The sequence below is a fragment of the Lepus europaeus genome, chromosome 2 (assembly GCF_033115175.1).
Source record: "Lepus europaeus isolate LE1 chromosome 2, mLepTim1.pri, whole genome shotgun sequence".
Lineage (NCBI taxonomy): Eukaryota > Metazoa > Chordata > Mammalia > Lagomorpha > Leporidae > Lepus > Lepus europaeus.
The window spans coordinates 110653636-110679831 of record NC_084828.1 but is presented as its reverse complement, the minus strand read 5'-3'; the positions used below and the strand labels follow the sequence as shown (position 1 = coordinate 110679831).

Here is a 26196-nt window from a genome sequence, read left to right as displayed (position 1 = left end):
CAAGACTTGGCTACTTTATATCTAACAATTTCCTAACTACGAAATCGTCAAGGCTCTTTCCAGTTTATTCTCCAAATCACTTCCACATTTACCTTAACATAATTCCTATGTCTACTGCTTCTAAATCTTTAATTGATCCCCTTTGCCTATAGGACATTTAGCACATAAAGCCTTTCAGTCCCTGGCCTTAATTTGCCTTTGTGGGGCTGGCATAATTGTGCAGTAGGTTAGGCCACCCTTGATGTCGGAATCTCATATAAGCAGCTCCCTGCTGCTCTGCTGCTGATCCAGCTCCTTGTCAATGTGCCTGGGAAGGCAGTGGTCTTTGGACCCCTGCCACCCACATGGGAGCCCTGGATGGAGTTCCTGGCTACTGGTTTGGGCCTGGCCCAGCCACACCTGTTGTGGCCATCTGGGGAATGAGCCAGCAGATGGAAGTTAGTTCTCTCTCTCTCTCTCTCTCTCTAACTCTGGCTTTCCAATAAATAAATCTTTTTTCAATTGCTTCCCAACTCATAACTCACACCGTTGCATACGAGCTCTTCATTGTAACATAATAAGTCTATTGAGCATGCCTTGAATACACTTTGTTCATTTTCATCACAGGCTCCTTTCTCATCCCATTGTGCTTGCCTGGATATCTGCCTTCTTTTCCCCCACCCACCCTAATGCCACCCATAGCAGCACAGCAACCTCCTTTACTTCCCTACACTTCAAAAAACTTTCATCTTACAGCACTCATTGGACACACAGCACATTGTACCTCAATTGCCCTCTCTTTTAAGGAAATATAAACTCTCCAAGGTCAAGAATAGTGTTTCAAGGGGCAGGCATTGTGGTACAATGGGGTAAGTAGCTGCCTGGGATGCCCACATCTCGTATTGGAGTGCTGGTTCTAGTACCCCCTACTCTGCACTTTGGATTCAGCCTTCGGCTAATGCACCTGGGTGGCATCAGAAGATGATCTAAGTGCTTGGGCCCTGCTACCAAGGTAGGAGACTAGAATGGAGTTTCTGGGCCTGGCTGTTAAAGGCAATTAGAGATGGAGCTAGCAGGTGGAAGAGCTCTGTCTCTGTCTCACCCTCTTTGTGTGTCTGTCTTGCAAGTAAATAAATAAATGCATAGCATTTAACTTTGTTTTACTCAACATGTGTTGTTTGAGTATCTCACCATTATTATTTACCCTCATAGAAATGCAACAAAAACATGGACATCCCAATCATTGAAATGTTTTCTGTTCTCCCAGAAACATAATAGCGAAAGTTTTCTGTCACATACACAGAAAACATTTTTTTCCTAACCATTTTATCTGCATTTCAGAAGCATCTTTGGTGTACTATGTTGGGCCCCACTTCTTTAAATTCTGCAGCAGTGATCCACATGTCCTGGAAGGCAGACAGGGATGCAAGAATAGAACCTCCCATCCACACTGATATTTTCCTTTCTGGGGGAGCTGTGACCTGCACTGGCGTGTTGGCGGGTGCCACCTTTGCTATATCCTTAACCAGCCGCTTGTCTAAGCCAGGGAAAGAGGTCGATCCCCCAGAAAGGATAATATTGGAGAAGAAGGAATTTCTAAGATCTGTATCACATTTCATTATGCTGCTGAAGCACATCTTATCAATGCCAGGGCCATCCACGTTCATGAAACTTGGACAGAAGAGGGCCTCTGGACAACGGAAGAGCTGCTCATGGAGCTTGATCATCTTCCCATCGGGGAGTTGGTAAATTTTCTCTATACTCTCAGGTTTCTTGGCCATTTCCTCTTCATAGTTCATTGCTACATAACAGGTAGTCTCCTTAATGTCTGCGACCACCTTTCTGTCTGCAGCACTGAGCAGCATGATCCCATGGTCTTTCAAGAGCATCATGAGGTAGCTGGTGAGGTCGAGGCCTGCCAGATCCAGCTGCTGGACACCATGAGGCAGACAGTAGCCCTCAAAGATGGGTACACACTGGGTAGCCCCAGCACCTGAATTCAGCACAAAGCCAGTAGTGAAGCCAGCAGCAAAGAGAGCCAGCACAGCCTGGATGGACATGTAGAAGGCAGGCACATCTAGGTGCTCAAAAAACACCTCGGCGATGCGCTGTCGGCTGGCCAGGGGGTTCAGAGCCGGCTCCGTGATCAGGACTGGGCCCTCGCAGGGCTTGAGCTTCAGGTTGGCGTCGTAGATGTGCTTCCACATGATCTCCATGTCCCCCCAGGAAGTGATGAGACCGCGCTCCACCGGGTAGCTGTGGGGAGAGTGACAAGACCAGGGCAGCGTTCGGTTTTCCAGTTTCTATTCCTAGTCCCTATATTTATTCCCAATGTCCCTTCGTGAGCAGCACCTGCCACAGCCCCTCAGAGAAGACAGCGGTGCCAAACTGAGCACAGCTACTACCTTCTTGTACCGTTATTTCCTGCTTACCATTTTCTCTGTCAACACTGATTTTTGTTTTTAAAATTTTATGTTTGAAAGGCAGAAAGAGAGAGCTTGAGGGAGAGAGAAATCTTCCATCTACTGGGTCACTTCGCAAATGGCCGTAACAGCCAGAGCTGGACCAGGCTAAAGTGGAAGCCAGGAGCCTGGAACTCCAATGGGTCTCCCACGTGGGTTGCAAGCGCCTGGGCACCTGGGCCATCTTTTGCTGCTTTCCCAGGCCCATTAGCAGGGAGCTGGATCGAAGTGATACAGCTGGGACTCTAATCGGCTTACTCCCCTGGGCTACAATGTTGTCCCTTTGCCTTTTTCTTGTAAAACTGGGAACTTCCTACATTACAGTATACTTTCTTTATCTCAATTAATTGCAGAGGAAAAACCCCAAATGTCAGCAGTACCAGGAATTAGCTGACATCCGTCAGTGTGCTACCTTCATGTCCACGTTTGGACACTTCTGTGTAGTACAGTGAGGGAGTACCGTTGGGTCGTCAGATGTCCCGGACCCGCCGGGGCTGGGTGGCCGCGCCTTGGCAGGCCCTCCCTGCGGCCCCCGAGACCGGGGCGCTCTGGCGGTGGCCACCTCCAGGCCGCCGCCCGTCCTGCGCCCCCACGCCCGGTCGCCCGCCACCGGGAGGCAGTACCTGATGGACAGCGAGCTTCTCCGGTCCTGCGCCTGGTCGCCCACGCACAGCTCTTGCGCGCCCTCGACCGCCCAGTTCTGGCCCTTGGCGCGGCCCACAATGTTGGGGTAGACAAACTGGGGCTCGCGGCTCCCGGCCATACCCGCCTTGATCACCCCCGAGCCGTTGTCGATCACCACGGGAAGGTGCTCGTAGTTCATGCCGCCGCCGCCTGGGCCGCCTGGGCCGCCAGGCCGCTCGGTCTGCGGGCTCGCGGGGGCCCACGGCCTGGAACGCCGCGTCACAGAGGCCCCTCGCGGCCCGCGGCGGCTGGGCCCGGTGAGCGCGGCCCTGGGTCGGGAGCGCCCCGAGTGCGGGAATGTCGTGATCAGGGAAATCCCACTTTCCTTCCCAGGACACGAATCTCACTCTTCACGAGTGCACCTCCCGCACACCCCGCAGAGCCGCGAAACCAGTTTCATTTCCCTCAGCCATTGACTGCTGCTTCACAGGTGTCCGAACGTCCCGGGCCTGCGGGAGGCCTGGAGAACGGAGAAGGGATGACATTAGACAGTGTGCGTGTGTGTGCGGGGAAGTATCTTTCCTTTCATTTGTAACCGAAATGTACGCAAGTCAAACGGTAGACCTCTCACGTTGCATTAAATCCCCCGCTGTCATCCGAAAACGCATTCTCATTCCCTAGCCTGGAGTTTTCATCCCAAGGACGAGTCTCCCTCCCCCTTTGCAGACAAGTGAGATCCTTTTAGGTCGCGGGAAGTTCAGGAGAAAAAAAAAAAAAACCCACACCGCGTGTCCCAAAGCCTCCGGTTTTGCACACCCTGTGGCGGGCTTTCAAACAGGCGCGCACACTGGAACCTCTTCGGAAGCGCGAGGAGGAAACGCCCGAGTCATTCAGGCGTCCCTCGGTGAAGGGCCGAACCCGAGCGGCGGCGCTAGACGCTGCCCGCAGCTCGCCCCCGGGACTGGGCAGCGCCTCGCAGGGGCAAGACCCAAAATGGAAACGCTTCGGCCTCGGGAAGAAAGGGTGCCCGAGGGAACGAAGCCAGCAGGTGCCTGGTGTCTACCGCAGCACCCGGGGATCTTGTCCGCAGATTCACACTTTGGAAGCAGTTCGGTTGGACATGTGGTTGTTTTCACGTTTCGTGGTGTTTCTTTGCATCCTGTTAAAAATTACAACTGATTCTGCATGTTGAAACAGCTTACGTACATGTGCTGAAAGTATATCAAGGACTTCCTGAGGACTGTGGCGCAAGGTGGTTTCCGTAGTGTAGTGGTTATCACGTTCGCCTAACACGCGAAAGGTCCCCGGTTCGAAACCGGGCGGAAACAAGTTTTTTTTTTTTTCCCCCCTGCTTTTGAGAAAGTACCAAGTTCATTTTGGCTTTATTTTTCCTTTCTTTCTTGATTGCTGAGAATTTGAACTTTCAAATGTTTTCACTGAAGTCTTGCCATATGGAAGAAGGACCCGGATTTTAAAAACATGGGTTCGACTCAGGGTCTATCGCTGAAAGAAGCGCGCAGAAGGGCAGCTCAAACGGTACGAAAACTGTGAGCCCGTCTCCTGCTACATATTCCTTGTAGAATGCCACTGGATTTTTCACAGCTTTCCCTTCTAGATCACCTTTTCCCCTAAACGCCAGGAGACCATGTTTTATTCTCTATCCTAGCTGTCCTGCTCGATAGCTAGGTCCACAAGCATTTCTGAATTAAAATTGTCGGGAAGGATTCTGACGACAAAGGGAGCTCTCAAAATTATACTCGGAAAGATGAAAACAAGAAAGGTCCAAAAAGAAAAAAAAAAAAAAACCAAGAAAGGGTGCAACTCAAGTTTTTCCTTATGAACACAACGGATGTGGACTTTATTTTAAAATGTTTCTTACCAGGAACAGAGGAATTTATAGAAAGCAAGGGGGTGGGGGTTGTCTCAAAAGAGACAAATTGAATCCCATTTTCTTTTCAAAATAAAGTCTCTTACGGCCACGACAAATGACTTTTAGCCAACCATCCCTTGGTTTTCTGATATTTACGATGTCCACAGATACGAGGGGAAAAATCCACCTTAGCAAGACTTGTTTCGGATACTTCCGCATATTACCGGCCCAAGCGGTGCCTTTTCTCTCACTGTTAGAAAATCTGAATAAGATGTAAATAATTGCATTAAAATTTCTCCAGCTCCAGGCGCCGGCAAACCTTTTCCGGTGTAAAACCCACCTCCCTCCAAAGTTGCGCATGCCCCGTGTGCCCCTCTGCGTTGGGTTTCGCGCATCTCGGACTTCTGTCACCAGGTAAGGGTATCCTGGAAACTCATCTATCGTTGGCTGAGGCAAACAAAACCCAGGGGATCCAGAGACCTTCCGGGTACGTAGAGGGGAAAGGGGTGATCCGTCTCCGATCAGACGAGCCCCCACGACCGTCAGCCCGAGTTCACAAAGCAGCTGTTCCCACTGGGGGGCCCGGAGGAAAGGGGGTGACGATGGGAGACGGCGAGCGACTACAAGCCCCAGCATGCAGTGCGCAGCTTGGCTGTGGGAGCGCGGCCCGGGGCGCAGCGCCCCCCGGCTTCCGTCCAGGAGCCCGGCCGAGTGCGAGGTGCCGACTGTTGGCCGGCCAGGACGCTCAGAACCAGAAAGACACCCTCTGGTGTCGGGTCCATGACGCCTGCTGTTTCGGGGCAGCCTGGCATGCCGGGGAGTGGGCTCGCGGGGCCAGCCCGCTGGCCCGGCCGGCGTCGGCCCTCCACCGCCCCAGAACCTCCTGCGCCGCTGCCGGACGACTACCCGGATGTGACGCGACGTGGAGGAAGAAGGGAGAGGCGGAGCGTGGCGCGGTGACGTCCTCCCAAGATGGCGGAGAGAGAGTGAGGAAACTGTGTTCCCGCTTGGGTTGCTAGCGGTGAGTTCCGACTTCACCCCCAAGCCCACCATCCCCGCCCACCCCAAATGCAGGGCCATTGTGGGGGCGGCTCCTTGTGGTTCGAGCACTGGCCGGGACGAAGGTGGGAAGGCTTGGACGAAGCAGCCCCGGTGGTGGCCTTGGCCACAACCTCTGCCGTGGGAACTCGCGGGAGTGGGAGCTGGGCGGAGGACAGGGCAGGGCAGCCGAAGCCGCCCAGGCTGTCGCTTTGGTTGTCACTCTCCGATGACGCTCGGTGAGGAGCAAGAGGGAGGGGAGGGGGTGTGGCCGCCTCGGAGCCAGTGACAGAGCCTTTGACATCCCGTGGCCAGGCGCATTCTCCCAGTGGCCGCCTCGGGTTTCGGAGACACCGCGGCCGGCGAACGGGTTTGGGCGATATGAGAGCAGATTTTTGAAACTCAAGCCATGTTCTTCCCCGTGCTGTCCCAGGGAATCATTTCTAAGTGACTTAACGTGCTTGTCTATTGAGGGTTCAGCTAGTGAAAATGTGCAGCCCTTATCAGTTTCTGAAATTTTTGTTTTCATTCATCCCCGCTTATTGTGTGTCCAAAGGATTGCATTAGTGTCTCAGATGATACAGAGATGGAAAGGCGCTGATAGTGGCCTCGTTCTTACCGTGTATGTTTGAGAAGGATCTTCAGGGGGGATAAATGGAGAGCTAACTTTATTCTGGTTCATGGTATGGCCCCTGTCCTTTTTCACTCCTACCAATTGCTTGTGTGAATGTTTGAGTAAAACTTATGGTTGCTGATTCATTGTTTCTTTCTGTCTTTTAGATCAAGAGTAAAAGTCCATTCTGATACCAAAATGCAGTATTCGCACCACTGTGAGCACCTTTTAGAGAGACTGAACAAACAGCGAGAGGCAGGTTTCCTTTGTGACTGCACCATAGTGATTGGGGAATTCCAGTTTAAGGCTCATAGGAATGTGCTAGCGTCTTTTAGCGAGTATTTTGGTGCAATCTACAGAAGCACATCTGAAAACAATGTCTTTCTTGACCAGAGTCAGGTGAAGGCTGATGGATTTCAGAAACTCCTGGAGTTTATATACACAGGAACTTTAAATCTTGACAGGTAAAGTACACGTTTTATTTCCAGTTATACTAGTCAGTAGTCTTTAGAGCTAAAGTGGATTTGTATTTTTTTTCAGTCTCTGAACTCAGTCTTCAAATATGCACACTGAGCGCGTGCGTGTGTGTGTATGTCAAGATTTTATTTATTTGAAAGCCAGAGCTAGAGTGAGATCTTCCATCCACTGGTTCACTCCCCAGATGACTGCAATGGCTCCATAGCCACAGGTCTCCCACATGAGTGCAGGGTCCAAGGACTTGGGCCATCTTCCACTGCTTTCCCAGGTGCATTTAGCAGGGAGCTGGATCAGAAGCAGAGCAGCCAGATCTCAAACTGTTGTCCATATAGGATGCTGGTGCTACAGTCCTTGGTTCCACCCCTTATACCATAGTGCAGGCCCCTCCATGGTGTTTGTTTTAATGAAGATGTCAGAATCACTGATTTGAGGTGAGCAGACATTTGACAAGTACAAAAATGGCGTTTTAAACAGTAAGATTCTGACACATCACTGAAACGAAGCCTGTGGTTTCAGTTATGTAAACTTGAGAATCAGACAAAATGAATTCTTAGTGAATGACAGTTGTCCTTTGCATTTTGGTCTTTATATTCTCCTGGTCTCCAGTCTCTCTCCCTTATGATCCTCTCCCGCTTAAACAGGGAGAAGTAGAGCATAGATGGAGAAAGAAGGAAGAGCCAACCTCTGTGCTCAGACCTTCAGTGCTCCCCTTGCCTGCCTGGTTACAGTGTTCAGGACTTAGTCCTAATCTAGTTCTGGAAGATACCTTCTTTGGAGCATAAATGGCAGCAACTCTTATCTGTTAACCTACTAGTGCTGATGCTTCTTTAAGATGCTTACTGCTATCAATTTGTTAACAAAAAAAAGATTCTGAGGATTCTGGTAGTACAATCACTTTGCACCTCCCCTACATAATGAACTAAATAATTAGATTAGTAGCAATACGTTTGCTAGTTGTAGGAGATAAAAGCAACAAACACTGATCAAACTATCCCATCTGCTTTCCTCCATTTGTTAAAGAAAGTTTAATCAGGAGTAGACTTTGGTAATCCTCTGACAGAAAAATCTGTAGGCTTTAGAATGAGATCTTGCCTGTCAGCTAGTGTCTCCTTGAGCAAGATGCAGCCTCTCTGGGCCTCAGTTGCAAAAATGAGATGATACCTTGTATAGCTGTGCAGAAGGCCAACCTCCAATAACTATTAGTCTCCTTCCTTTATGTTCTCTACTCTCATCTCCCCTTAAAATTTCACATTTCTTGAAGAAATACTAGAAACAAAAAAAGATTCTAAGAATCGTGCCGGGGGATTCCAATACAATCCCATCAGGGTGGCATGTACCAATGCCATCTCAGTAGTCCAAGTGATCAATTTCAGTTCACAATTGATCACACTGATAGGTCTAAGAGTCAAAGGGTTCACACAAACAAGACTAGTTTCTGCTAATACTAACTGATAGAATCAAAAAGGGAGAGAACGATCCATCACGGGAAGCAGGATACACAGCAGACTCATAGAATGGCAGATATCCTAAATAGCACTCTGGCCTCAGAATCAGCCCTTAAGGCATTTGGATGTGGCTGAAGAGCCCATGACAGTATTGTAGGCATGGAAAGCCAAGACACTGTGGCAAAAAAAAAAAAAAAAAAAAAAAAAAAAAGAAGAAGAAGACCTAAATGAAAGATCTCTGCAAGTGAGATCCCAATGGAAAGAACGGGGCCATCAAAGAAGGAGGTACCTTTCTCTAAAGGGAAGAGAGAACTTCCACTTTGACTATGACCCTGTCGGAATAAGATCGAAGTTGGCGAACTCAAAAGGCTTCCATAGCCTTGGCAACTCATGACTAGAGCCTAGGGAGATTACTGACGCCATAAACAAGAGTGTCAAATTGTTAAGTCAACAACAGGAATCACTGTGTACTTACTTCTCATGTGGGATCTGTCCTTAATGTGTTGTCCAATGTGAAGTAATGCTATAACTAGTACTGAAACAGTATTTTACACTTTGTGTTTCTGTGTGGGTGCAAACTGATGAAATCTTTACTTAATATATACTAAATCGATCTTCTGTATATAAGGATAATTGAAAATGAATCTTGATGTGAATGGAATGAGAGAGGGAGCGGGAGATGGGAGGGGTGTGAGTGGCAGGGAAATTATGGGGGGGGAAGCCATTGTAATCCATAAACTGTACTTTGGAAATTTATATTTACTAAATAAAAAATAAATTAAAAAACAAAAACAAAAAAAAAGAAAACTCTTGAAATTCTGCCACCCTCTGATAACTACAATTAATATTTGAAATACATTCATTCTTAGGTGATCTCTATAGGTAGACACTTGCACATTTTAGCTTATCAGTGCTAGAATAAAATGTTCCTTAATCCTTTTGAAAAGGACACAGTTTTATTATAAACATTAAAGCAACACAACAGTAGGGCTGGTGTTGTGGCATTCCATATAGGTTCTGGTTTAAGACCCAGCTGTTACATTTCCAATCCAGCTCCCTGCTAATGTGCCTAGGAAAGTTCAGGCCTCTGCACCCATGTGGGAAAACTGGTAGCTGTTGCACTAATTTTGGGGGGTGAATCAATTGATAGTAGATCTCTGTCTCCCCTTCTCAAATAAATAAGTAAATCATTAAAAATAAATAAAGGAGCAGGTGCCTCTGATCTAAGAATTTAAGATACTGATAGAAAATAGCTACAAAACCAGTGAATTTTGGTTGACTTTAAATGTAATGGTTTCCCTTTTTTAGTTAATTCTGCTGGGGCAAGAAGAGGGGAATCTTACATTGATTTGCAGACACTGCAGAGCACCATTCTTTGAGCCCTTGCAAAGATTCAGTGTGAAAAAGCCAGATCTCTGGTTAAAGCCTTCTTTCCTGGCCCTGTCTTCCCTTGGGAGCTAATTGTTTGAGCCCAGCCAGAAATGTGAGAAGACTCATACCAAAATAGAAAAGCTGTACAACTTAGTGATTAAGAAATCAGGCAGAATAATAGATAATTAAGTGGGCTCACAGACTAGATTACCTTGGTCAAATCTTGATTGCAATACTCTGATCTTGGACAAGTTACTTAATTTTTTGGACCTCTGATTTTTCATTTGTATATGAAATGGGGATTATTACAGATTCATGAGCATGTCCTGAGCGTTAACATGAACTAATTTTGGCCAGCGCCGAGGCTTAACAGGCTAATCCTCCGCCTTGCGGCGCCAGCACACTGGGTTCTAGTCCCGGTTGGGGCACCGGATTCTATCCCGGTTGCCCCTCTTCCAGGCCAGCTCTCTGCTATGGCCCGGGAAGGCAGTGGAGGATGGCCCAAGTGCTTGGGCCCTGCACCCGCATGGGAGACCAGGAGAAGCACCTGGCTCCTGCCATCGGAATGGCGCGGTGCGCTGGCCGCAGCGGCCATTGGAGGGTGAACCAACGGCAAAAAGGAAGACCTTTCTCTCTCTCTCTCTCACTATCCACTCTGCCTGTCAAAAAAAAAAAACAAAAAAAAAACCCATGAACTAATTTTGTCGAGCATTTAGCCACATACCTAGCAGTATGTAATTACATGGTCTTCAATGGCTGTTCAAATGACAAAAATAAGTTTGGAAGCATGATAACTTAATGCTGATAAATAAAAGCAGATCAATTATTTAAGTAAATTATTGCTGATTGTTTCTCTTGACTGAAATTACAGGATGTCCATTAAATAGTTGGTATAAATTACTGTTTTAGTATTGAACAATTAGTGTGCAGCTTAATGCTGGTTTGTACTGGTCTTAAAGGCTAGCGGACCTTAACACCCTTTATGGAATACTAAGCACAATCACAATTTGAGACCAAAAAATCATTAAATATAGTAAGTGGTAAAGTAAAATTATGTTCTAGTAAGTCTCTCTCATTTTTACTGTACTCTTTAGATTGTGTAACAAAATCAGTAAAAATACTTAATGTTTTTGAAGAGATCATTTTGTAAACAAGATAACATTTGGGGCATCTGTGCTATTTGCAAGGTGACATTATCTTGATTACAAAGATTCTTTGCGGCTGGCGCCGTGGCTTAACAGGCTAATCCTCCGCCTTGTGGTGCTGGCACACAGGGTTCTAGTCCCGGTTGGGGCGCCAGATTCTATCCCGGTTGCCCCTCTTCCAGGCCAGCTCTCTATGGCCCCGGGAAGGCAGTGGAGGATGGCCCAAGTGCTTGGGCCCTGCACCCGCATGGGAGACCGGGGGAAGCACCTGGCTCCTGGCTTCAGATCAGCGCGATGCGCTGGCCGCAGCGGCCATTGGAGGGTGAACCAATGGCAAAAAGGAAGACCTTTCTCTCTCTCTCTCTCACTATCCACTCTGCCTGTCAAAATAAATAAATAAATTTAAAAAAAATTTAAAAAAAGATTCTTTGCTTTTTATTAAAAAATATAGCCAAAGATCATAAAAAATAAGTAATTTTTTTTAAAAGATTAATTAATTTATTTCAAAGTCAGGGTTACACAGAGAGACGAGAGGCAGAGAGAGGTCTTCCATTCACTGGTTCACTCCCCAGTTGGCCACAAGGGCCAGAGATGCACTCATCCAAAGCCAGGAGCCAGGGGCTTCTTCCATATCTCCCAGGTGGGTGCAGGGTCTGCTTTCCCAGGCCATAGCAGAGAACTGGATTGGAAGTGGAGCAGCCAAGACTTGAACTGGGATGCCGGCACTGCAGGCAGCGGCTTTACTCCATAGTGCTGGCCCCAATAATTTTTTTAAGTCCAGCGAATTCAGATTATATACCAAAGTTACTTGTAATATGTTTAGGAACTTGGGATTTATTTCCCCAAAGGATAAAATATTCTCAAAACAAGTGGCTAGGTTTCAAAATTAGCCTATAAATCTACTTAATCTAAGCTTACTAAAGAAAAAAAAATCAAGTAATTGGTGTTAATACCAACTCAGCTAATTTTACAGCTAAGAAAATTGAAGTTTCTAGAAATGTTGATTTATCCTGATTAATTTAATTGAGCTGGTAATGTCCCAGCCAGTACTAGATTAATCAAATGAACTTTGGCTGCATTGTAAACTTCTGGAGGGCAGGGATTGTTATTTAATATCCCTTTTAGTATCACATACGGTAGATAATGTTGAACAAGAGACTTAAGCTTTCTGAATCAGTCTGCTGTGACACACTCTCTAGCTAACTTGGGTTGAGTATCACCAAAAAGGTGGGAGAATTGCTCGAAGTTGCTTCACACATTCTAAAATCTGTTCCTCCAGTTATGCTCCGTGGATCAGCAGCACCAGGGAATACAGTGGAAATGTACAACTCAGACCCCATCATAGACCTGCTGAATCTAAATCTTAACAGGATGTCAGGTGATTCTTATGCACAATAAAGTTTGAAGAGCGGGAAGAGTAGTAGGAAGCACATTTTATTAGGCTTCCTGTTGCCAACCCAGAAAAGTTGGTTGCTCTCTGAAGAGGCCTCATAATGAATGGGAGGAGGTGGTGAGGAACCAACATCTTTCTTGGTTTTAGACTTTTCTAAAAACAGCCAGAAAAATGTAACATTTTGGTTCTCTGTAGTGTTGCACTGGCAGGTATAAACAGCCATTATTTTTTAGCTTTTTAAGTTCTGTAACGTTGGAGACTTGCTTAAACATTATTTTGAATGAATGAATTTTGTAAATTGGTTGTTCTTAGTTATGCCCTTTCCAGCGATCTGCTCCATTAAGTCTTAAAGGCACTGAGCTGTATGTGTAGCTCTATTTCAAAAAGTTTTACTCTGATGAGAATATTGTCATTTAGCCGCATTGTTTCCTTACAGTTGGAATGTTAAAGAGATTCATCAGGCTGCTGACTATCTCAAAGTGGAAGAGGTGGTCACTAAATGTAAAATAAAGATGGAAGATTTTGCTTTTATTGCTAATCCCTCTTCTACAGAGATATCTAGTATTACTGGGAACATTGAATTGAACCAACAGACTTGTCTTCTTACTCTACGAGATTATAACAATCGAGAGAAATCAGAAGTCTCTACAGATTTAGTTCAGGCAAATCCTAAACAAGGGGCATTAGCAAAGAAGTCATCTCAAACTAAAAAGAAGAAGAAGACTTTCAACTCTCAGAAAACAGGGCCGAATAAAACCGTGCAATATCCCAGTGACATTTTAGAGAATGCATCTGTTGAATTATTCCTAGATGCAAATAAATTGTCTACACCTGTAGCAGAACAAGTTGCACAAAGAAATGATAATTCAGAACTTGAATTGACATCAGTTGTGGAAAATACCTTTCCAGCACAAGATACTGTGCAGACTGTTACAGTGAAACGGAAACGTGGAAAGTCACAGCCAAACTGTGCCCTGAGAGAACATTCTCTGTCTAATATAGCCAGTGTCAAGAGTCCTTATGAGCTGGAGAACTCTAGGGAGGAGCTGGATGAGAGGTACTCCAAGGCCAAGCCAATGTGTAATACATGTGGGAAGGTGTTTTCAGAAGCCAGCAGCTTGAGAAGGCACATGAGAATACATAAAGGAGTCAAACCTTACGTGTGCCACCTGTGTGGAAAGGCATTTACCCAGTGTAACCAGCTGAAAACACATGTAAGAACGCATACAGGTAAGACTGTTTTGTGGGGAGAGAAAATTGTTTCCAACTGTAATTACAATATTATAGCACATTTACTGACTACAGAAATTTGGCATATTCTATTCATAAAAGTATTTTAGCAATGTTAGACTATTAGAAATAGATTTGTAGGCATAAATAAGTATTTTAATGATTTTTTTTTTGAAACTGGTATTTTAAGTCCTAACACATCAACTGCAACTGCTGCTACCACTTTCACTCAAAATAAGCATAAACTTAGTTCTAGTTTACTAAGATTTGACAGACAAAAAACTATTAAGACAGATAAAGAGAAAGTACAATTAACAATTCAGGGCAATTTGTAGATAGTGCTAACATCTCCTTGCATGCTTCCTAACTTCAACATTTACTTTATTTTGCATGTCCTCTTTGTGGTGGTAAAGGATGAGCACCATTGGTACTCTTAGATATGTACCATTTAGGATGTAATACATATTTTCTCATTGATCACCTTTCAGTATTATGAATCGAGAAACTAATTTAATTCTACCAGTATTTTCAGTAGTCTGAAAAAAAAAGATCCTATTTGCTTTTACTTTTAGCAGTTAACATTTTCTGACTACCAAAGCTAGTACTATTGATGAAACTTTTGCAAGTTTATATAGCTTATGCACTTAAAACAGAATATTTCCTTCTAAATGTAAGTTTTATTTACTTTTTCCTTTAGGTGAGAAGCCATACAAATGTGAACTGTGTGATAAAGGATTTGCTCAGAAATGCCAGCTAGTCTTCCATAGTCGCATGCATCATGGTGAGGAAAAACCCTATAAATGTGATGTATGCAATTTACAATTTGCAACTTCTAGCAACCTCAAGATTCATGCAAGGTAAAAAATGAACTGTTTTCATCTTTTATTCTTGTTAATAATTACCATTGTTCTATGAATAGACTACTGTATTCAAATTCAGGACTGTAGAGTTCTAATTGTGATTCTATTACACAGTATTCTTAGCACATTCACAAGAAGTCATGGTTGGAAAGAATATAAGGAGGAAGCTACTAGGAATACGGTGATAGTGTGGTCCTCTGGTAATTAGTTTGTAGGCCATTATAAAGCTTTTCATCTTGAGACTGAGAATTATGTGATACAGTCCTGCTCGCATTTTCAGAGTATCACTCTGGCTGCTGTATTAGGAATAGATCACAGTATTGCAGGAATGGAAGCAAGGTGACCAGTTAGGAATCTATTGATAATACCCAGGTGAGAGTGATGACAGTTCAGGAAAGAGTGGAGAATATAAGTGGCAGGCTCGGCCGGCGCCGCAGCTCACTTGACTAAACCCCGGGTTCTAGTCCCGGTTGGGGCGCTGAATTCTGTCCTGGTTGCTCCTCTTCCAGTCCAGCTCTCTGCTGTGGCCCGGTAAGGCAGTGGAGGATGGCCCAAGTGCTTGGGCCCTGCACCCGCATGGGAGACCAGGAGGAAGCACCCGGCTCCTGGCTTCGGATCAGCGCAGCACGCCGGCTGTAGCGGCCATTTGGGGGGTGAACCAATGGAAAAAGGAAGACCTTTCTCTCTCTCTCTCTCTTTCACTAACTCTGCCTGTCCAAAAAAAAAAAAAAAAAAAAAAAAAAAAAAAAAAGTAGCAGGCTCTGAATATATTTTAAAGGTAGAACTAACACAATAAAAAAATACCAACAGCTTGGATATGGGGTCTGAAAGAAGAGTCAAAGATGATACTGAGGTTTTGGGCCTGAGTACCTGAAAAGATAAAGTTGACTTTAAGTAACATGGAGAAGGTTGAAGAACAACAGTTTGAGAGAGAGTACATGCTAAATTTGAGATGAATATTAAACTTCTGAGATGTGCAATAAGAAATTGGTTATCTGAGTCTGGAGTTGAGGGGACTGGTTTGAAGATAAAAATTTAGCAGTCACCAGCACATGGTAGTATTTAAAGCTATAACACAGGCCGGCATGGTGGCATAGTAGGCTGAGTCTTCACCTGTGGTTCCAGCATCCCCTATGGGCACCAGTTCGTGTCCTGGCTGCTCCACTTCCAATCCAGCTTCCTGCTATGGCCTGGGAAAGCAGTGGAATATGGCCCAAGTGCTTGGGCCCCTGCACTGGCATGGGAGACCCAGAAGCTCCTGGCTCCGGATCGGCACAGCTCCGGCCATTGCGGCCAACTGGGGAGTAAACCAGCAGATGGAAGACCTTTAAATAATAATAATAATAATAATAATAATAAAGCTGTAACACTAAATAAGTCTCCAAGAAAATGAATAGAAATAGATAAAAAGACTGAGTCCTGAAGCCTTATAATCTTAAGATTTTTTGGGAGATGAGTAAGAACCAGCAGAGGTGACTAGCAAGGGGCAGCCAAAACAGGAGGAAATGTAGTTAAGTGGGCTGCCCTGGAATCCAAGTAAAGGAAATTGTTCCAGATGGGAGTGATTAGATCATTTGTGTAAAATTCTGATGGTGAAAGGAGGTAGAGGCTTGGAATTGGTTTGGGTTTAACAAAATGGGAGGTGATAACTCTTTTGACAAAAGCATTTTTAGCAGAGACAAATAGAGAAGCAATGGAAGTGGAATATTGAGAACTCAAATTTTTGGTAAAGCAGAGAAATGGAAGAGCAAGTGCTTTCAGGGATATTCTTTGTTACTTTTTTAAAAGATAGGAGCTATCAATATGTTTGTAGGCTATGATTCAGTGGAGTGGGGAAAGATGATGTTGAGTGGGGAAAATTGTAGGAGTAATATTGAGTAAGATCTGACGTACTACACAAATCAAACTATTGGATTTAGATGAATTTTCATCCTCATGATCAAGTTAACCTGAGGGAAGGCAAACCGTATAGGTGCAGATCCTTATAAGCAGAGTTGTGATGGTAGAAATTTTTCTTTTGATGAAATTTTTCTCAGTGCAATAGGAGACAAGGATATTAGCAGGAAGTAATGATGGGTGAAGGTGTGCCAGTGGTTCAAAGAGACTTGACAAGTGAAAGTGAACTAATGAACTAATGAGAATAATTGCCTGAATATTAGTGGTCCATGACAAACACATAAAGTTTATGACAGATTTTTTTTTTTTTTTTTTTTTTTTTTGACAAGTACAGTTATAGACAGAGAGAGAAGAAAGGTCTTCCTTCCATTGGTTCACTCCCCAAATGGCCGCCGCGGCTGGCACTGCCCCGATCCGAAGCCAGGAGGCAGGTGCTTCTTCCTGGTCTCCCATGTGGGTGCAGGGGCCGAAGCACTTGGGCCATCCTCCTTTGCCCTCCTGGGCCACAGCAGAGAGCTGGACTGGAAGAGGGGCAACCGGGACTAGAACCCGGTGCCCATATGGGATGCTGACGCCGCAGGAAGAGGATTAACCAAGTGAGCCATGGCGCCGACCCCGAGATTTTTTTTTTAAATACATCTTAGAACCAGAACTGATGTTTTGGTAATAGTTATTTTTGTCAGTGTACATTGAAACAACTGTTAATCTTACAGTGTTGGCCTTTCAAGATGAGATGAAATAAAAATCTTTGTGAAGAATGTTTGCTATATAAATTAACCTCCAAATTTTTTTTACTCACCAGAGTATAACTTTATTTACTAACAGGAAGCATAGTGGAGAGAAGCCATATGTCTGTGATAGGTGTGGACAGAGATTTGCTCAAGCCAGCACACTGACGTATCACGTCCGTAGGCATACTGGTGAAAAGCCTTACGTGTGTGACACCTGTGGGAAGGCATTTGCTGTCTCCAGTTCTCTTATCACTCATTCTCGAAAACACACAGGTAAGAGTTTGACAAAAAGAAACTGCTAAACATAAGGAATAAAGGAAAAAGGGGAATTGGGCCTTTACCGAGATTACAGACTTTATATTTAGATATCTGTGTTTGCACTTCTCAAAGACATGTCTATGATTTTCACATATTTATAAATTAGATATAAAAGCTAACATTTTCTAGAAAAATACAGGGTGGGTAAAATTTTTGACCCTGTAATTGATACAGATTAAAATGAGTAGGAAAATTTTGATTATGTATGAACTTGAATTGAGATATGTTTTATGACTTTAGAAGACCTCAGCATCTTCAAGGTTCATTTCCTTTGGATGAAATTGTGGAATGATGTTAGGGGTAGGGAGTGGGTTTGGATAGAACATTTATTTTACAAGTTCTTAGGAGGTTTCCTTCACAGACTTTCTGAGATCATATGCAAAGTATTAGTTTTGAAGCAAATTTGAATTGGTCAGAGATTTTCATTTTTTGTAGGTTACATTTTTTAATAGAATCATCTCTAAATACTCATTCTCCTTTGAGATAATATAATAGATAACAAGAAATGAAAAAGAGTAATGATTTACATGTCTTAATCATATAAAAACTTAACTCATTACTCAGTTCATCTCTACTAGAAGTTATATTTGAAGTAATAAAATTTTAATATGCGAAAAGTATCAGATTATATGAACAGTATAACTATTAATATTCATTTGAAATTGGGTCACTAAAATCTATAAAATATAATAGAAGTTTTATAAATCATATTTTAGAACAGCTTACTTTAGATTATTTGTAATTGCTAAATATTTTATTGGTATAGTACACCACTTCGCTTTTATTTTCCATCTAGGTGAAAAACCATACATATGTGGTATTTGTGGGAAAAGTTTTATTTCCTCAGGAGAGCTCAACAAACACTTTCGATCCCATACAGGTCTGTGTTTAGGGAGAACGTATTATTTTTTGTTCTCTCTTAATTTCTTTTTATGTAAACATTGACTTTTAAACCATTATGGACTTCATGGTGTCTAGTCATACTCTACCTATAACAATATTTAATGTATAAATATCAACTTTTTATTTACATATCTTAGGTTTTTTTTTTTTTTTAAGTTATTGGGAATGTTAAATTTGGTCAAGAATCGTATAGTTTTCCCAGGAAATGTGCCAGATAATTAATAGTTTTTAAATGCTTTGAACTAAATTGCACAGATATTCCAACAAATGAAAAGGGAGAGATAATACTAAGATCAGATTTTCTTATTAAACAATGTTTAGTATACAAGTTTTAGGAATAAATTTTAATAGACATGTTCTAAGAAGTAATTTGTAAGTAATATGAAGAAAATACTGATTATAAACAAATTTTAAAGGAAAATGTGACTTAAAGTATACTGCTCTGTTTCAAAATCCCTCCTCACAATTCTTACCTGGATTAATGAGTACCTAGTAGAGATTTAATAAGTTTGTTGGAAACTTCTATTTGTATTTTCATGCTTCTTAAATGAACAGTTCCTTATTTTAAAACAGTTATATGATTGTAGCATACTGCCAATATTTTTTAAAGAATCTTCTAATTTCAAGGTAACTGAAAGCAGAAACTATAATTAGGCTTTTTGCTCCTTCCTCTATATATTTGCCAGAATATGGCATAAATACTTTCATCAGATATTTATAGTGAATGCCATCCAGTGCAATTCACTAAGTATCTGATAGAAATAAAAGAATAAATTTTTTTGTTGTTGTTGTTGGAAACAATTTCTTTTAATGAAGAAACTGATTTTCCTGAAATAGGGCTTCATTTTCTATAACAGTGCCTATGTGTATGGAATTTTTCATATCATTTTATTGTAACCAAATGATTAAAATAATCATTTGAAACCAAATATAAAAAGTACAATCGTTTTTACCTTATATTCTGGAACATTATATTTTTATCTTAACTAGCAGCTTTTAAAATATTGAGGTTTTAAACTTTTTTTTCCCCAGGAGAAAGACCGTTTATCTGCGAATTATGTGGAAATTCTTACACAGATATCAAAAATTTAAAGAAGCACAAAACAAAAGTCCATTCTGGTAAATGTGATTTTTAAAATTTGTTGCTATCATATTGGTGCTATTCATTAAAATGTTGAGATGTACATTTTAACAATTTTAGATATATATGCATGAGGAAAGCAGAAATGTTCTCTGGATTTCTTTTTATATTGAGCTTCTAATAAAAAAAAATTTCCTCCTTTAAAAACTTAAGAATAGTTTCAAGAATGAAGGAACATGTGAGCAAGCTGGATATCACTGCTTCCATTCTAGAGTCTGGATAACTCAGGATAAAAGGGTATCACAAACACTAGTCCTGGAATGTTTGAGAGAAAGTAGGAAAATAGGCAACCCAAAATTTTATAATACATAAAAATGAAAAGCCAGGCTATAAAATTTTTTAAGTCTGTTGCTTAAAATGAATCCTTGAAAAAGTTTCCCAGTGCTTACCATTTTATTTGTCATGATGATAAATAACAGTAGGCTTTTTCAGTGTATAAAGATGATATATGATAGGCCGGTGCCACGGCTCACTTGGCTAATCCTCTACCTGCGGTGCTGGCACTCCTGGTTCTAATCCCGGTTGGGGCACCGGGTTCTGTCCTGGTTGCTCCTCTTCCAGTCCAGCTCTCTGCTGTGGCCCAGGAGGGCAGTGAAGGATGGCCCAGGTGCTTGGGCCTTGCACCTGCATGGGAGACCAGGAAGGAGTACCTGCTTCTGGCTTCGGATTGGTGCAGCACGCCGGCCATAGCAGCCATTTGGGGAGTGAACCAAAGGAAAAAGGAAGACCTTTTTCTTAGTCTCTCTCTCTCACTGTCTAACTCTGCCTGTCCAAAAAAAAAAAAAAAGATATGATATTACATCTCTTAGAGCAAACATGACATCAAAAGGGTTAGGTTGGAAACATCTGAAAACTGCAATGAATTGTTCATTCAAGACCACTTATTAAATACTTACAAAGTACACAAATATGAGAAAGCATGAAATTAAACAAGGCATAGTTTTGGTCCTCAAAGAGCTTACTACCAGGTATAGAAACCAGACATCTAAATTATAAGAGATAATCTAGGACATAATAAACACAAAAATGCTGAGGAGGATACTAAGCTTTTCTGAGGTGAGTACTGGAAAGGACTTGATTTTGGGGAACTTAAACAGTGGAGAAGAGTTCAAAGGATGGAGATAGGGAAAGGAGGGTTCATTCTAGGTGGAGGACATTGTGAAGAGTCACTGGGACAAGAAAGCACAGGCTGTATTCTTGACTGGATGAACTGAAGAGTGGAAGAATATGGAGAATTATAATTTTATGGAAGTAAATTCTGTTTTGTCTGTTTAATGAGGACAGTGAAACTGAATCCATGGGAGCACATAGCATTTTAAAAGAATATGGAGAATTATAATTTTATGGAAGTAAATTCTGTTTTGTCTGTTTAATGAGGACAGTGAAACTGAATCCATGGGAGCACATAGCATTTTAAGCTACTGGAAAATTTGAAGACAGAGTACATCTTTTGTCAGTATGATTACTCTGAGTAGAGCAGGATTTCTCACCTCTGAAAATACATGAGTGTCATCTTCTGAATTTGAACTCAGAACATTATGAACTCATTAAAACATCCAGTGATGATATAGAGTATTTATTATGGCATATCAGTGTTCCATACTTTGAAAGAGTTAGAGAAGTTATACTTCTCTAACAGTAATTTACCTTCAAGGAATTTATAGTCTAGTTGAGGATTTTAGGTCAGAGCATCCTTGAGAAGAATATTAAATAGCAGTAAGAGAGATGCCAGAAGTTTATGAAACTTAACAAATGTGTGATAAAGTAAATAAGAAACAGCTCACCCTAGTCCAGAATTATTAACTGTATGTTTATAATAGAGTTGGTGCTTGAACTTAGCCTTGAGAGCCAGAATGAGTTTTAGGTGATGAGGGATGAGCAAAAGAGAAACAGCTTTAAGTAAAGGTATATAGGTTCAAATGTAAATCCTAGGAATGCTAAGTAGATTATCTCAAGAGTTTTGTATGTAAAGATAGCATACTTTTTTTTTTTTCCCTTTCCATTTCAGGTGCAGATAAAACTCTAGATTCCAATGTAGAGGATCATACTTTGAGTGAACAAGATTCCATACAAAAAAGTCCTTTGTCAGAAACTCTGGACGTAAAACCTTCTGATATGACTTTACCTCTGTCTCTTCCACTTGGCACTGAAGATCACCATATGCTTCTACCTGTCACAGATAACCAGTCTCCTACAGCAGATACATTGTTGAGGTCAACTGTGAACGGGTATTCAGAACCACAATTGATTTTTTTACAGCAGTTATACTGACTTGGTGAGGAATATGGAATTGCTAAGATGTTTTTGGCAGTAAATCAAGCATCTCTGGTAATGTGCATATATTCATATTAGATTTCCATTCATTCAAGTTGTGACCATTATTTTTCATTCACTGGAGTAAAAGCAAACCTGATTCTGCATCATAACTACAATGTTTATTTTTGATTTTTGGCTTTTATGTCTTATACATTCAGCTTTTTACAGAATGAATTATACTAGGGTAGTACTATTTTGGGTAGATAAGTTTTAATTTTAATTGCCTTAATTCCTTTTTTTATGTTGCATTTTAGAATTACCCTTCATTTACTGAAGGAGAATTTGTTGGTTTACATGATTTAGTTTGACTTGTGGGTTTTTTTTTATTTCCTTACCCAAAAAATGTAGGCAAAATCCATAAGAGTAGAAGCCCAAGAGTGTTGCTGTTTGTGAACTCCATTGACCAATATATAAACTAAAAAAGTTCGTATTTCTGCCTATGAAATTTAGGTACTAAATAAGAATTGTGCTATTTCTCTATTAATATATTCCTTTAGAAGTAATTTTTCTAATGAAACAAATGTTTCTTAAAAGCTAGAAAACTGTAAATATATTTTCCTTCATTTAAAATTAGTATTCTGAAGAAAACCAACGGTCAGTACTTTTGGTTTGAGTTATTTGAGACTGTGCTTTCAAAATTTTAAATAGATATTTGATGTTTTTGTCAAAAGTTTCAGAATTTGATTGAACTTATGTTTTAATAGATTCTAGATTACTGGAATTGAAAATATGGTGAGTTTTGAAAATATTTTGATAAGCTCTTTTATGCCTATTATGCACTTTTTAAAATAAATATTCTAAAAAGTTTCTAGACATAAACTTTATGCATATTAGAAATCACCTGGCTTCTAAATTTGATACATTATATTCCATAAACAGTTAAGAAATTAACTTCAGTTATAAGTAAACATTTTGGGTTATCAGAAAGTCAGTTAATAAATAAAACTTTTTTTCTATAAACTTTGGGCTTTTAAATTTTGTAAGTTAATCCACAACTTTCTGTTGTTGGTTGTCATAGTTTCACTGTGGTCCTTTTCCTTTGAAGTGAATGTAGAAATATTCGCTACCACTCTTCCCCATCCTATTTTCCACATACTAATTTATTTCACAGCCTGATCTTTGGACATTAAATTTTCAGTTCCACAAAGGCAGTCTATACAGTGTTGATCAAACACCACGGTGACATTATTTCTTATTTCTGCCATGCATTAGTTGTGGCTTATTTGTTTCCTGGTTTTAAACTACACTTGTAATAAAGTTAATGTGTTTTTTATTGGTATTGGTTTCAATTGCAATTTTCTTGATTTGGGGTCCAAGTCATAGAAGCTAATTAGAGAGTATAATGAAAACACTTACTTCTTGTGGAGCTCTTTACCATTGCACAACACACAAAGCATTTTCACAGTTTAAATTGCCACCAGTGGGACAGACTTAATTGAAGAGAGTTTGAAATACTGCTTTTGTATACTAGAAACCAAATATTTGGTTATTTAACAAATCTATGCATGTGTTCTAAGTAATGTATTAAAAGTTAATATAACTTAAAAAGTTATAAAATGTTCAGCTAATCTACTCTGGCTTAAATATGATAGGAATTCATTGGAATGTGATGAAATTAAAATTTAAAAATTAAAAATTAAAGAAAATTAGAAGGCATGGCCTCTTTAAGAAGCTACTAAAATGAAAAAGTTGTGTTTAAAATTTGTATCTTCATTAATCCAAGCAGCTAATGAACAAAAGAAAGATGTCATAATTCTATAAGGGCAATAGTTGGCAAGGTTCCTCTAATATAATAATTTGCATTTTGTCTTTAAATAGATTAACCTTCAAATTTGTTCTTTTTAGTATTTGATAGTACTAGAGTGGCTAAGGTTGATTGATAGTGCTTTTTATCATCACATTGGCTTAGCTAAGTAACTGTTTTAAATTGACATGGCTTGAGTCTTGATCAGTATCATCTGCTCTTCCAGAATGCCAATGTAAAGGGAGCTTGCAAACTAAGTATCCCTTATCATCTCATACTGCTATGTGCTGTTATCATAATATGCATTTACTTAGGTTGTATGTATCCAGTGTCATTCTGACAATCATTATCATTTTGGTCATGTCCATCTTTAGATATATTTGTTATAATCAATGTTTTGGGAAAGGTCTATTCTTAAATTATTTAAGTATTACAAAGTTTTTTGAACATCTTTAAAATGCTGGATTTCTTTCTGAAAAACAAAATATTTTCTAAATGAATATAATTTTGTATTTGTATTAGATTATTCCTAATGTATTGCTAGATTTTAGACTTTTTTTAAAGGAAATTCTAGGTTATGTATAAATTATTTTTGATATTTTTTAATGGTACTTGTTTTATGTTTAATTTCACAGGATGATTTTGATAGACAAATTTTGGAAAATTTTTTTCCCCAAATTTCTGTCAGTCCATTGCCACAGTTGTTTATCATTTCTGTATGTTTTAGCCAACAGAAAATATGCAAATGAGTATGTAAAATAGGCAACGTACTAATTTCTAAAAATCTCCTGGACTAATAGTTACAACACTTAAGCATACCAGAAACATGGTTAGGAAATAACAATATTCAGGCCACTCTACCTGAGACCTGCTGCAACAGTCTACTGGGCACGTACATTTGCAGGAGCCCCACATGTGATATTAATATGTACCAAATATTGAGAACTATTAAACACTTCTTGGTGTTCCGCCTTTTGGAAAGCAGATAAAATGAATGAAACTCTTCAATGTACCTTCCCATTTTTTAATGGAGATTTGAGTCCCTTGAACTTGGCTAGAAATATCACCCAAAAAAGAAACTCTATTTATGTGTACTCTTTAAATTCTACATTTCACTCATTATTTGTAAACCACATTGAGATCTAGAAGTACTTGGGTCCTTACTACCCATATGAGAGACCCAGTCTGAATTTCAGGCTCCTGGCTTTGGCCTGGCCCAGCCCTGACTATTGCAGGCATTTGGAAGATCTCTGTCCCTTTGTGTCGCTTTGCCTTTCAAAAAAACAAAACAAATATTTAAAAAAGATAACTGTAATTACCTTTACTTAAATGCTATTTCACTACTTGGTTGTATTTTCCATTGTAAAAGGAATTAAATGGGTTCCTAGGCTTATTTCTTCAAAGTTAAAATTTCAGGCTATCATATTTCTTGTAGAAAATTACAGGTTTTTTCACAATGCAGTTTAATAAAGTCGTACCTTTATACATTTGTCAAAAGTAACTTTTCTAATTTATGAAAGAAAATACATATAATGGGCCACATTCCAAAAGCAATTAGAGAAATGTAGAAAACTATTTCAGAGCTCTTTTTTCATAGATGTTGACCTACTGGAACAAGAGCAAAACCTGCATTAGACGAATGGCCATAAGCTTCTCCGTAAGTTGGTGTCCAATAATAGTGTTTTTTAAGGCCATTGGAGAGTTCTGCAAGATACACACGTCCATCTACCACAAATGGCTCCACATCTGTATTGTCTGGTTTTAGATAGCTCATTTTAATTAAATCTGAATATGCCTAAGGTTTTTAAGAAAAGAAAATCTGTGATTAATATGTATTGTAAACATTTACATAATGCAAATTAAGTTTGGTTTTCAAATTAGCTATGTTAATTTGTAGACAATATTCTAGGGCTGGTGTTGTAGCACAGTAGGTAAAGCCCCCACCTGTGATGCCAAGCATCCCACATGGGCTCAGGGTCAAGACCCAGCCGCTCCACTTTGGAAGAAATTCCAGGACCTTGGCCTGTCCCAGGGAGTGAAGGGGAGTGAACTAGCAGATGGAAGATCTCCCTCTGTCTCTCCCTGTATGTAACTGCCTTCCAAATAAATAAAAATAAGTCTTAAAAAAATATTTTGAATAACATGAATTTTAATATTTTGCAGGTATTAGATTTTTATGCATTTAATTAACACAATGAAACTCGGTTATAAGACTTACTTCTAAGTTTTAATGGATGAAACATATTTGTCATTTTGTAACTCCTACAGTTAATTATACTGCCAGCTCTGTGTAACAAAGTTCCCTTGGTCAAAATTTTCAGATCTTGGCCGGCGCCGTGGCTTAACAGGCTAATCCTCCGCCTTGCAGCGTCGGCACACCGGGTTCTAGTCCCGGTCGGGGCACCGATCCTGTCCCGGTTGCCCCTCTTCCAGGCCAGCTCTCTGCTGTGGCCAGGGAGTGCAGTGGAGGATGGTCCAACTTCTTGGGCCCTGCACCCCATGGGAGACCAGGAGAAGCACCTGGCTCCTGCCGTCGGAACGGTGCGGTGCGGTGCGCCGGCCGCAGCGCGCCTACCGCGGCTGCCATTGGAGGGTGAACCGGCGGCAAAAAGGAAGACCTTTCTCTCTGACTCCCTCTAC

At 41.1% G+C, this 26196-nt stretch overlaps 3 protein-coding genes and 1 non-coding gene across 7 annotated transcripts in view; 2 read left to right on the top strand and 2 right to left on the bottom strand.

The window, feature by feature from the left end:
• Positions 1 to 1135: 1135 nt before the first annotated feature.
• On the bottom strand, positions 1136 to 3289 carry ACTRT3 (actin related protein T3). Its single transcript, XM_062178031.1, has 2 exons — positions 3065 to 3289; positions 1136 to 2235 (listed from the first exon to the last, which is right to left on the bottom strand). Exons 1-2 carry the CDS (start codon positions 3262 to 3264, stop codon positions 1317 to 1319), a joined length of 1119 nt encoding a protein of 372 aa, XP_062034015.1. The 5' UTR covers positions 3265 to 3289; the 3' UTR covers positions 1136 to 1316.
• A 1031-nt stretch (positions 3290 to 4320) lies between these two features.
• TRNAV-AAC (transfer RNA valine (anticodon AAC)) lies at positions 4321 to 4393 on the top strand. Its single transcript has one exon. It is a non-coding gene; the product is annotated as a tRNA-Val (tRNA).
• Positions 4394 to 5304: 911 nt separating this feature from the next.
• Positions 5305 to 25028, top strand: MYNN (myoneurin). 4 transcript variants are annotated; one of them, XM_062212025.1, is made up of 8 exons: positions 5306 to 5956; positions 6754 to 7050; positions 12854 to 13647; positions 14345 to 14504; positions 17229 to 17407; positions 18249 to 18332; positions 19388 to 19474; positions 21505 to 25028. In XM_062212025.1, exons 2-8 carry the CDS (start codon positions 6785 to 6787, stop codon positions 21765 to 21767), a joined length of 1833 nt encoding a protein of 610 aa, XP_062068009.1. In that variant the 5' UTR covers positions 5306 to 5956; positions 6754 to 6784; the 3' UTR covers positions 21768 to 25028. The 4 variants fall into 4 exon arrangements, with proteins under 4 accessions (XP_062068014.1, XP_062068009.1, XP_062068022.1 ...); XM_062212044.1 differs by lacking the exon at positions 5306 to 5956 and adding an exon at positions 12304 to 12402 and having other exon boundaries at positions 6971 to 7050; XM_062212030.1 differs by lacking the exon at positions 18249 to 18332 and having other exon boundaries at positions 5305 to 5956.
• LRRC34 (leucine rich repeat containing 34) overlaps positions 25021 to 26196 on the bottom strand; it is a 15710-nt gene continuing 14534 nt past the window's right edge. The window contains exon 10 of the mRNA XM_062212053.1: positions 25021 to 25351. Coding sequence (XP_062068037.1) covers positions 25148 to 25351 — 204 coding nt within the window. The 3' untranslated portion in view covers positions 25021 to 25147. The remainder of the gene's footprint in view (positions 25352 to 26196) is intronic.